This window comes from Carassius gibelio, chromosome B7, assembly GCF_023724105.1.
Source record: "Carassius gibelio isolate Cgi1373 ecotype wild population from Czech Republic chromosome B7, carGib1.2-hapl.c, whole genome shotgun sequence".
NCBI classification, from domain to species: Eukaryota; Metazoa; Chordata; class Actinopteri; order Cypriniformes; family Cyprinidae; genus Carassius; species Carassius gibelio.
In genome coordinates this window covers 33,471,009-33,483,306 of record NC_068402.1, presented here as the reverse complement: position 1 = coordinate 33,483,306, position 12,298 = coordinate 33,471,009, and the positions used below count along the sequence as shown (strand labels likewise).

The window sequence follows — 12,298 nt, the reverse complement described above, 5'->3', positions numbered from 1 at the left end:
GAGGGTGAATTATTAACGACAAAATTTAGATTTTTGGGTGAACTATCTCTTCAGATGGTTTTATATTTTGAGCAAATTTCTTATGAGGCACAAGTATTTTGTGTGTGTGTTCAGAAAGACATATTTTAGTGTATGACAGTCATTTAAGTTTATGATGCTTATCGTGTTATAAAATATGTTCTGATTTTAAAAGTTGTTTTAAAGCTATGAAGCCAATTCTGCAGAGCGTTTGTAGAGCCGACTTTGCTGTATGATGAAGAGATTTTTATTTATTATCTTTTATTCAAATCTTAACACTGACCAACACACATACATAGAGCTCATTAAAAATGGTCAAAGTGATAATCTGTAGCATGATTTCCGTGTGTGCCAGGGCCCAGGAGCCTGAAATTTGTAGAAATTCGCCTGAAATTCGTACATTCGTGAAAACACAGCTTACTCAGAGTGCACGAAGTTTCATTGAGCTGCAGCAATTCTGGCCTGTGTGATGCCCAAAAAGTTTCTTTAAAGAAAAAAAGCTCAATAGATCCACCCTTCTGAACTGTGAATGTTTTTATCATTCATCATCCAGAGATAAAATAGGCGCACAATTACAATGATATTGTTCATCTGAGTACTCATTGTTTTAGTTGTGTGGACTAAAATATTCTTATATAAAGCTTATTAAACCTTTAGTTATAGTTATCGGCCCTTTAGTCAGTGTTCATGACAATAAGAATGAGTCAAATAGACTCTCCTAAGAAGAGCAGCAATGCAAAAACCACAGCACATAACAGGTTTATGTGGGCATTTACTTTTAACTGTGTCTGTTTAAATAGGCTAATAAAGTCTATTTTCACTAACTTCACCCACCATTTATCAGATAATTTACCCAATGTAAAGTAGTTTGGATAATTATGCTTAGCCCCCTCTACAATTTGTCACCAACTTTGTGTTTGTACGACTTTTCAAGAAAAACTCAGACAAGGAAACCAAGGCTTGTTTTAAAGTTAGCTGTCAACCCGTTTTTAGGGAATGACTTGTCAATCATCCTGTCACAGATAACTTCCTTATACACTTACCATATTTTAGTCCTGAACTTGTTTTTAGGGAATTTTTCTTTACTGTTAACCCTAATTTGTCAATCATGCTTTCGCAGTTAACATTCTCATGTACATTCCACATTTTAATGAATTTAAAAACACTACTAGTACACTATATTCCACTGTACCAGTCTGACTCATGTTATGAATTGAATCATGTAAAATTGTTGTACATTTTATAAATTTTCCAAGAAGTCATTGTACCAACCCTTTTTCTAAGTGGGACGTGGCATTGGAAACCCCTGGCTTAAGGCCTGTTCCTGCCAAGAATGATAAGTATCAAAGGGCTCATTTGATGCGATTTCAAGTTTTCCTTTCTCTTTGGAGTCTTACAAGCTCTTGGTGCAATAAAGAAGATCTAGATAAAGTTGCAAAGACTAACGTGCAAATCCAAAGAGATATTCTTTATCAGAGTTAAGACTCTGCCACGCTTCCCTAAAATGCCTTGTTTAAACATGTCCCCATGTGTCTATGTCACTGTGTGGAAACATTTGTGTAATGCCGCACAAATGTTCACGCAAAGAATGAAGGCCTGGTTTCAGTAACACAGTTAGTGTTGAAGCAGTCATGCCAGAGAGATACTGTGTGTATCAAGGAGAAAGCAAAAGCACTTTATTTGTCCTTAAGAAAGTAGATGCGTTTAGGAATCTTTAAGATTACTTACAACAGAACAGTAATTCATTTTATGGACGACAGTTTCATGAACCTAGGAGAGGAGGTCATTCTGACTTTGGTACCACAGTCTGGTGCTTCTGAATCAGCTACTGGAAGTATGTTTTATTATTAGTTTAAGTATTTGCTATTAAATGTTCAAATGCTGAAGTTTGCCAATAGTATGATATCTGCGTGTCATGTTGACGATCACACAGTGGAGTCAGCTGTCTTAACCGTCCGTGGCTTGTGTACTGCAAACACATATGAACTTCATCACTGTGTCTGTCACGTGACTCTGTTCCCCTTTCGGCTTGAACTGATGGTAAAACTAAGGACATTATTAGCTGTCTTAACATTTATTTTGAAAGATGAAGGAATTCCATGATTATAGAAAGGGGCGTTACATCACAATGCACTGGGTCAGTTGGCCAATCAGAGCAGATTGGCCAACTGACCAATTGGTGCTTGTCAGAAGGAGGGACTTTGTAGAAAATGACTTGTTTGAGAGAGGCGGGGCATAGAGGACCTACAATAATGTACAGTATTTGAAAAATACTTTGTAAAAGTGATATCATTATATGATCTAATATAATTCCCATGTGTTGTTATTGTAATAGCTGTGTTCTGGATTTCCCTGTATGCAAAACAAAAACCACCACATACCTCAATGAATAGTTTTGTCTAATCATCTGATCTGGATGATTGTTTGGGATAGTATTTTATGGACTGATGGAACAACATTTGACACTTGAATCAAAAAAAAAAAAAATGTTCAAACATGTAACTGGGTAATGCAGCAGGAAAATGACTGATAATAAATATCAGGTCATAAGATTAGCTAAAAATAAACAAAAGCTTTAGATTCCTGATCACAGTCGTCCCTTAAATTCTGGGCAGGACCTTAAAATAGCAATGCAAGTCTGCCAAGATTCCTCAACAGAGATAACCAAAACTCATATCTTAATGCTAAATGTTGTCCAATCAGATAACAGGTTTACGAGGCATTTACTTTTGCCAGTGTCTATTTAGTGAAAATCACTAACTCCACTCACCACTGCTGAGTTATTTTATGTATTACCAAATTATTAAGAAATATTTATTTTAGTACAAATAGCATATTACGTCTCTTTACGCTTTATACCACTATTTTGAACATAAAGTGTAAACAAAATGCTATTTATTTCTATTTATTCCTACCATTTTTTACACTCAATAGTATACTATAAAATACAATTTTACACTATAAAATAGTATAGATACTATTTGGGTCATACGTCTATTATAAGTAGGCCTAATTATCCTTAAAATAAACATCAAAATAATAATTTGGCTCAAAAGTTAATTTTGTACAATAGTTTGCATTTTCAAGCATATATTTTCCAAAAGTAAACTATTATTTAGTTATTATTATTTATAGTATTATTTATTTATAGTATTTAAGTATCTGATTGCGTATATCAAATTACGTGTAATGCGTTACCCCAACACTGTTGACGCAGTAGGGTTTTTATTTTTTATTATTATTTATTTTGATTTTAAGGTTATTTATGTACAGTGTTACTTACGTGGTTCTTCAAGGTGCTTCAGAAAAATCGTTGTACTTTTTGTTGTCAATTCACAATCTAATGTCTCGATATCTTCACTAGATGGCAGTAGCGGCTGACAAATGCGCTGTCATCCGAGCTGAACAGCACCGAGGAAGAATAAAACACCGTCACAGATCACCGGGATCACGAGAAGAAAGCCGGTGTGGTGAGAAATCCAGTCCCCCCGCGAAATCGAGTCCGCTTAGGACCAAGGCGGTAGCTGTTTTAAATGCCTGATCAAAAGTTGTTATCGCGATAACTTGTTGCATGGCTAATCGGAGCTGCGGTAGCTTGTTGTTTCAAGCTAAAATAATTTAATAAAAGCAACATACAGAATGTAATTGATCAAAATGTTTTTTTAAATGTCATAAAACTAGCAGCATCTCATAAATAATGCATTGTAATTAGTTTTAATATTCGGTTACTAGAACGCCTCAGCACAGCTTTTGAATATATTTTCCAGTTCTAAAATAATAATAATAATTCAGTTGTGATGACTAAAACACGTTTAGCCCACAAATTCAGAAGATTGTGGGATAGTTGAAAGATAATTATTAATAAAACGAACCTATATATATATATATATATATATAGACACACACACACACACTTTGATTTTTATTTATTTTGACTTACTACCTAATTCATGTAATTTTTTACATTATTTTCAATATTGTAATAAGTATACTTATGTTGTTATATATGGTTTTGCTTACAAGCAGTTCATGTATTGCAATTGCTGATTGTATATTATTTAAGAAGCTATTGTTTTCAAAGAAAATCATACAGCAATTATCACATTATGATGACGAAATTACAATTGTAATTGACTTTAACTCATATAACACAGTACATAAAATAGTACAACAGTTACTTGTACTATTACAAATCAGTAATAGTAAGGCAATAATGGCTGTTTGTGCACTGAAAGTAACTAAAAATGCAGCTAGTTTATAATTGTTAATTATAACTTGCAATTATAATATAATTCCACACAATTTTTTTACATATAAAGGTTCAAGCAATATGCACACTATCAATGTAAGACATTTATACATTTTTCAAAATGCATAACATTTTCAAATAATTTTTACACAAAGACATACTATTGTGTCTATGTGGTCAAAAACACCCTCACTGTTTTAATAGTTGGTGTTAAATGCATTAGTCGTCATACATACAGCAAGCAAGCCAAAGGCAACAGGGGTTAATTAAGAAAAAACTGTAAGATGTCGATACTGGAGTAAAAAAAACCTTTGGAGAAACCAGACTAACCAAAAACACTGGGGACCAGTTCTCCTCTGTATATTCAGTCTGAACATTCAGCTGTAAGGTTAGAGGTTAAATGTGCCATGTACAGGCAGCAACATTGTTTTCTCTGTGGCCCAGGTGAGGCATGCAGTGGGAGTGAAGAGTGCTAAGGTGCAGTCATCCATTCATAAATTCTTGCTGTTTTGCTGAAACTGGAAACAGTTCATCCTATGTGAAGTCCATTGTGGAAGATTGGGGAATCCTCAGTCTCAACGTAACTCGAAAGCGTCTCGGGACAGAGCTTCTGTGGTAAAGAAAAATATAAAAATTGTTTAGGAACTGTAATATAATAAAAAAAAAAAAAATCCTCTCTGCCTTTGTAATATACAGTATGCTGGAAGACTTTCTTGACATCATACAGAACGGGTTCAGAATACAACAGAAGCAGGAAACATCAAAAATCCCTGTTAACCGTATAGAGCATCGGTTTACAATTCTTTGATTCTTTGAAAATGTTATGCATTTTGAAAAATGTATAAATGTCTTACATAGATAGTGTGCATATTCCTTGAACATTTATATGTAAAAAAAAACAAAACAGTAGAATCATTATATTATAATTGCAAATTATAATTATATAGCAATTATTGCTATCTATATAAACTATCTAGCTGTATTTTTAGTTACTTTCAGTGCACAAACAACCATTATTCACTTACTATACTTAATGGTATAAATATAATAGGCATACTGACATACTTCATGTAAAATTAATATAACATTCATTTTACATAAAATAATAATATATATGTATATAATACAACAATAACACGGTTCTGCACAAGCAATTGCGATATTATATCATTTAGATTAACAATATAAATTTACACACACACATCGAGTAGCTGTATGCTATGCTGATACGCGAGTAACAAAAAAAAAACAAAAAACGAGAAATGTTTGATTTCACAACCTAAAGCGCGTCGGCTATATACTAGCATATGAAACATGTAATTTAAAGTACATAAATGGTCATTATAGCAAAGTTCAAACGACAAAAATAAAAACGCTATTTAGCAGGAATTGTAATCAGGCGCTAAAAAATAATACCCATTAATTGTTCGTTGAGCCAATGGGATCACTCGGGGTCCTAAGCGGACTCGATTTCTCAGGCGGACTCGATTTCTCATGACACCGGCTGAAGCTTTGCGTTTAGCTCATACATTGACACATGATCTCGGTTAAGTTCTGAGATCTACCTTCTTAGTTTTCTTTAGTTGAAAACGATCATCATGGTCAAGAAGAGAAGCGGTAACCGTGAGACCGAGAGCAGTCCGCTGGTAGAGCCGGAGCCGAGGCCCTCCAAACAAACTCCAGTCCTCAAAGGTATCGCTCATCCTGACGGTGTGCCCTGATATCAGTCTAATACGCTGATATTGTGTAGCTTTCCACGATAATAATAGATATATACGGAGAAATAATTTTTTTTGCGAAGACAAGAAAATCTGACAGACGGAGGTTGACTGTCCAGGACTAATTTTTAATATTGATGAACTCTTCAGTTTTGTCGAATATAAGTCGGCTCTGCAGTGGCTCACAATGGAAGAAATCAACACAATCTACAGCAAACAGTTATCTGAAATGGTTCTAAATGTGACTTTATTTGGCTAATAATAACATGGACTGAAGGATTGTGTAATGCAGTGATGATATCCGCTTCCTTTGGTTCGCATCTCTCATCCTTTCAGAGTTCAGCCTCAAAAACAAGAGCTATTATATCGTCATATTATTAATAACATTAGGTGCTAGAGAGAAAAGTTACAGAAATTATGCTTTTGAAATATACGTTTTTCCAAAAAGTGTATGTTTAATATTAAGTCATTTTAAATTTACAAAATGTAAAATAAACATTGCTATAAAATGTAAAAAGTACTTATGTATATGTTATTTGCTCTCTCTCTCTTTATAATATTTGATTGTTCTTAACGTTTCAAAATGCCATTCTTAAAATAAAATACACAAATCCTACCTTCATATTATATTTTTCTAAATCCTTCCAAAATAATGGAGCAAAACCATAGATAAAACAAATGCGACAATTATTTTTTTTCCAGTACACAAAATTCATAGGTTTATGTTCAACTTAAATCTTTGCAAGACCTGCTTAAATTGAGCAAAGTATGTTGTAGCATACTTTATTCATATTGCTATTATTGATACAAAATTAGTTTTTAATATTTAATTCCCCCAGAGATATTAAACTGGTCAAAACATTTAAACATTTTGACCCGGGGCGTCACAGGGATAATGCAAGTTATTATTATTTTTTTCATTTAGAAATTGGACTGAAATTGGTATGAATGGTCTCTTTCTGATTCATCATAATGCTGAGTCAACCAAATCTCTTTTAATACTGCATAGCAAAAATATTCTCAAATCAAATTGACTAGATCTGTATGACAATGAAAAAGATTAGGATTTAATATTAAAAAAAAATCTTCAGTTCAGCTTAATGCTAATTTGTTAAATTAATTTGATTAAAGTTGATCTAAATGCATTAAATAAAGACCACAATGCAATGACCTGTGCTTCAGCCTGTAAACCACTTGGCACAGTAAAGAGCACCTTAGATTTTAAATGTAAACTTCTAGTTTTGTAAATCAGTTTGGTGTCAGTAATGTGGTAAAATTTACACACTGCTCCTTTAAGATGATGTCACACTGATGTATGTGATTTTCAGCTTTGTAGTTCTCCGGCTCTCCACATGCAGAGCTCTCAGGGCCTGAATCCCCCTGAGGAGTGTGAACCGCTGATGCAAATGTATGCAACACATTGCACAGGAGATATTCGAGGTCATTCATGATGTGTTTTTGACTCATTCTCAGGAGCCCAGTCGTCAGGAGGAGCCTCCGCACGCATGTCAATCCTCCTCCTCATCACTATCTTTGCCTGCTCGGCTTGTGTCATGTATCTGCTGTTCAGAAATTTCCCAGAGCTGAGCGAGTAGGTCTGCCTCCCCTCTGAGTGTAGTTTGTGTACTGAACATAGAGGGTGTTTTACGGTGACTCAACAAACGGTGATGTTTTTCTTCATGCCTTGCAGGGACGAGAGAGAAAAAATCAAAATTCCTAAAGACATGGATGACGCCAAGGCATTGGGCACAGTGCTGTCCAAATACAAGGACACATATTACACTCAAGTGCTTTTAGCGTACTTTGCTACATATGTCTTGTATCCTTTGTGCCATGATTAATCTGGATTTGTTTCAAGGGACTGATTATTAACGTTATTGACCGAGTTAGACACTACATTGAGTTTAATACAGATTAAATTTATTTTTGTTTGTTTAGTTTTTACAGTTTAAATCAGTCCCTCGCTGGCAGATAAAATGCTTGTAGTTTCTGTTATTTATGTTTGTATCAGATACATGACAAATTTGGACCAGCTTTCTCTAAGTTTTTCCACTATTGAGGTAAAGCCTTAACTAAACCCTCTCAGCCTTCAGACGTTTGCCATCCCAGGCTCCATCTTTCTCAGTATACTGTCTGGTTATCTCTACCCTTTTCCATTAGCTCTGTTCCTGGTCTGTCTGGTAAGTTCCTTGTTTGAAGTCAAATGCATTTCAAAAGAGTCTGTCTGCCAAACATTGTCTTCTGGTATGACTTATTGTTGTGTTTTATGGTTTACAGTGTTCAGGCCTTGGAGCGTCTTTTTGCTATATGTTGTCTTATTTAGTCGGGAGGCCGATGGTGTACAAGTACCTCACAGAGAGGGCTCAGAAATGGTCACAGCAGGTGAGATCTTCATATGAATAGCTTTCACTTTTGTATGTAAATTGACTGGTTATAATGTTGAGCCAATCTTGTTTAATTGCAGGTGGACAAGCACAGAGAGCACCTCATTAATTACATCATTTTTTTGAGAATAACTCCGTTCCTTCCAAACTGGTTCATCAACATCACCTCGCCGGTCATTAATGTGCCTCTGGGTGTCTTCTTCCTGGGGACCTTTCTAGGTAGGATTAATCTTCACACAAGATCACTTTTACAGAGAACAATTTACAGTAACACAAGTTAGTTGGTGATGCATGTATCATGCAAGGAATAGGTTGTCAAAAGCAATTTTCTCCTTTTTAAATGCTCCTTTTTTATATATATCCACCTTCTGTTAAACATTTTTTTCTTCTCAAATCTCATATCAAACTGGAAAGGCATTTATTTTCAATACAAATGAAAATGGTTAAAGTTGAAAAAGCATCGTTCAGGGTTAGGGTAGGTGTAGGGAGGGCTTTATTGTCACAATAAGGTGGCATCCATTTAAAAAATGATTATTTACACTTAATACATTATCATTGTATACGGTTTTATAATGAGATAATTGCCACTATTTGCAATAAGAAAACCCTGCTATTTTACCAGTGTAAATGGAATCTACAGCAATTTGCACTTAGTGTAAATAGCATATTGCTTAAAAAATACTGCTATTTTCATTTAGTGTTAACAGAATCCATCACTATTTACAATACTATTACTATTTATTTGCTGTGGGGTAACCACTAGATGTACCTCTACCTGTGTAGCCTTATATTTAAATATATACCATGCTCTTTTTTTTTTTATAAACCCTTTAGCCTTTTCCAATCATGTCACCAAGTTTCATACCACTCTGATGAAGTATGAAAAAATAAAAAAACTGAAACCGTACTTATTTTTTCCGGGCTAAAATGATTATAGGCCACTAGAGGCCGGGTTAATTGAGATTGTGCTCACTTTGTTATTTGATCACTCGACAGCTCTTCTAATGGCTGTTATCTGATCTGTACTGTAGGAGTGGCTCCTCCATCGTTTGTGGCGATAAACGCAGGGACGACATTGTACAAGCTGACCACAGCCGGCGAGGCCGTGTCCTGGAACTCTCTTCTTGTGTTGGCGGTTTTAGCCGTTCTCTCCATCCTGCCCGTCTGCTTTCAGAAGAAACTCCAGCAGAAACTTGAGTAGAGATCACCACCCCTGCTTGATTCAGCTCAGGAATGATACTGGTCCTCTAAAGCTTTCTTCTCTTCTTTTGTGCATGTACGACAAACTCTCATTTCATCATATGATGGGCAAGTCAGGTCCACCCTCCATTGTTTCCACAGTACTTTCATGGGATGAAAAATTCTGTCATCACCGATTTCCTCTAGCGTTATTTTCCACATCAATGTCTTCGGGGGAATTTCAATATTTTCCACAAAACCGCATTGATTAATGTGAGATCCACTGGAAGAGACATATTTTCACTCCCTCTGAAGATGCTGAGCTAAAGAGGAAAGTGCCAACTGCGACCTTTTTCATTCTTATGGCTAATTTAATATTCAAACGTGTTCGAGAATGAGGTATTACATGCATCAGAAACCGTCTTTGTGGGTATTTCTCATGAATGGACAATCTCTAAACAGTGCCCTGTGTACTGCTGCTAACTGTAGAAGATACTGCTTAGCTCTTGTTATAGACCTAATTTTTCCCAGACAACTGATAAATATGGATGATGCCATTAGTATTACAGATCACGACTGTAGAGTGTATATAATATAACAGCCTTAATGTTACAGGTTACTTGAAGTAAAATAAATGGAACGAATTTACCGACATCACATGTACTGAACTATTAACACCTGTTTTAACATTTCAAACTATTTTTCTTCCTTCATCTTCATCCTCAGGCCATCCGAGATGTAGATGAGTTTGTTTCTTCATCAGAACAGATTTGGAGAAATTTAGCATTCGTCTCTTGCTCCGCAATGGTTCCTCTGCAGTGAATGGGTGCCGTCAGAATGAAAGTCCAAACAGCTGATAAAAACATCACAATAATCCACGATTGATCCAAACAACTCCAGTCCATCAATGAATGTCTTGTGAGGTGAAAAGCTGCATGTTTGTAAGAAACAAGTTGGACTCTAAACGTGTCTAGATTATTGTGATGTTTTTATTTTTATTTTGTTCTGACGGCACCCATTCACTGCAGAGGATCCATTGGTGAACAAGTGATGCAAAACTGGTGAAGAAATAAACTCATCTGTATCTTGGATGGCCTTAGGGTGAGTAATTTTAATTATTGGGTGAATTATTCACTTAATCGGCAGGACTTTATACAGTTAAACCTTCTGCAGTGAAAATTCCCTTTCAGTAAAATAAATCAGTCCTAAAAAAGGTCTTGCATTTTGTATAATAAATGTTTTTTCTTAATATCTTTCTAAATAAACCTTCAATGTACTAGTTTCCTGTCTGTAAAGGAAACCGAATCCACAATATGTGCAATAAAGCATTTGCACAGAAATGTCTCTGAAGTGGAAGAGTGTGATGAGGGACAGTTCTTATTATCATTAACCTCGTTACCTCATTTGAGTCGTTTCTCTCATGTTGCATTCATTTATATATCTGCAGTTTTTATTTGAATATCCACCCAAACGTTTAGTTTTTGTCATCTGTAAATGTCTCTTGACGTAACATGGATGGCACTAAACACTACTGTACTCTCTCGGACCCATTTATAAAGTTGTACTCATCCTGATTTTTCTCTAGCATATTTTTACAGAACTCTATCAATAAATGAATGTTACTGATTAGAGTATTACAAATCATGTGCTGTATTTTTTTTTTAAATCTATTCATTTATGTCTGTCCATCTTCTTGGAATATAATATATTGTGTAATATATTGCATATATATGTTTAATATATGATGACATGATTAAATACAGTAACATTAGTAACATTTGCCTCTTTTGAATTTGTCCCTTGTTCATTTTAACTGGATTGCAGTGTGTGTGCGTGTGTGTGTGTGTGTGTGTGTGTGTGTTTGCTTTTCTTTTTATAACATTATATTGAAATGAAGGCTGCTTTAAAAGAAACAAAAAAAATACAGTATATCACATTTTGAGCCCTATTGAGATGATTTACAGTATATTTGTTATTTTATTTGAAACATTTTTCCAAAAAATATTAGTTGGCATTCATATTTATTGATGTCTTGCCACTTCGGTGGGTTATAAATGTAAACTTTTTGTAAAAAGGAAAACGGTTGAAAAGTAAGAGGTCAAATGAGTGCTGGAAGAAATAATTGGCTGAATAAGTATTAGATCTATCAAAAGCAAAATAACTTCAAAATAACATTTAAATTAATTTGGCATTCATATTTACAATATGAGGAAGAATAACTGAAAAAGTGACAAATAATTGCTGTCAACAATACTGCTGTGATTACCATCACTTTTTTCATTTTAGAGTTTTGAGAGAGATTTTTTTTTAATTTATTTATAATTCATAATCTATTTATATTAATAACTTAATTGATTACTTGTGTTGGCAAGTCCAAGACTAATCAAATTTTATACAAAAGGAAAAAATCATCACCATCACGTACAATAAATATATCATTACACATTATGTCAATATCCAAGACATTGAAGTTCTGCGTTTCGTGTTTGTTCTATTCATTCGATTTCCAAACGCACCACCAGAGGGCCACATCAAACAACTAATATGGCCTTGCTGCTACAATGTATAAAGATTAATTTTAAACACTCCACACTAATGCAATTGTTTAAAGTTAATTCTTAGTTAGTTGACGACTTAATATGCGACTTGACTCTACTTGCTGTTAAAGAAGCGATGATGTATTCGCAGCGGAAGTGTCGGCTCGGTGTCCTCGCGCTCGATGATGCTCAGCGCATAACGTCATCCCGAGC

General features: G+C 34.7%; 1 protein-coding gene across 2 annotated transcripts; it reads left to right on the top strand.

Moving 5' to 3' along the window:
* Nucleotides 1–3,385: 3,385 nt before the first annotated feature.
* On the top strand, nt 3,386–11,323 carry LOC127961430 (transmembrane protein 41B). Of its 2 annotated transcripts, XM_052560516.1 has the most exons (8): nt 3,386–3,484; nt 5,772–5,959; nt 7,459–7,576; nt 7,676–7,804; nt 8,072–8,165; nt 8,263–8,367; nt 8,450–8,588; nt 9,401–11,323. In XM_052560516.1, the coding sequence occupies exons 2-8, from the start codon at nt 5,866–5,868 to the stop codon at nt 9,568–9,570; spliced, it is 849 nt and encodes a 282-aa protein (XP_052416476.1). In that variant the 5' UTR covers nt 3,386–3,484; nt 5,772–5,865; the 3' UTR covers nt 9,571–11,323. The 2 variants fall into 2 exon arrangements, with proteins under 2 accessions (XP_052416476.1, XP_052416475.1); XM_052560515.1 differs by lacking the exon at nt 3,386–3,484 and having other exon boundaries at nt 5,746–5,959.
* The last annotated feature ends 975 nt before the right edge of the window (nt 11,324–12,298 follow it).

Bases quoted from the DNA above. Each gene is read 5' to 3' on its own strand.
- LOC127961430 (XM_052560516.1), top strand. From the start codon at position 5,866: ATGGTCAAGAAGAGAAGCGGTAACCGTGAGACCGAGAGCAGTCCGCTG. The intron at 8,166-8,262 runs GTAAGTTCCTTG...TATGGTTTACAG, and splicing joins CTCTGTTCCTGGTCTGTCTG to TGTTCAGGCCTTGGAGCGTC. The intron at 8,368-8,449 runs GTGAGATCTTCA...GTTTAATTGCAG, and splicing joins CTCAGAAATGGTCACAGCAG to GTGGACAAGCACAGAGAGCA.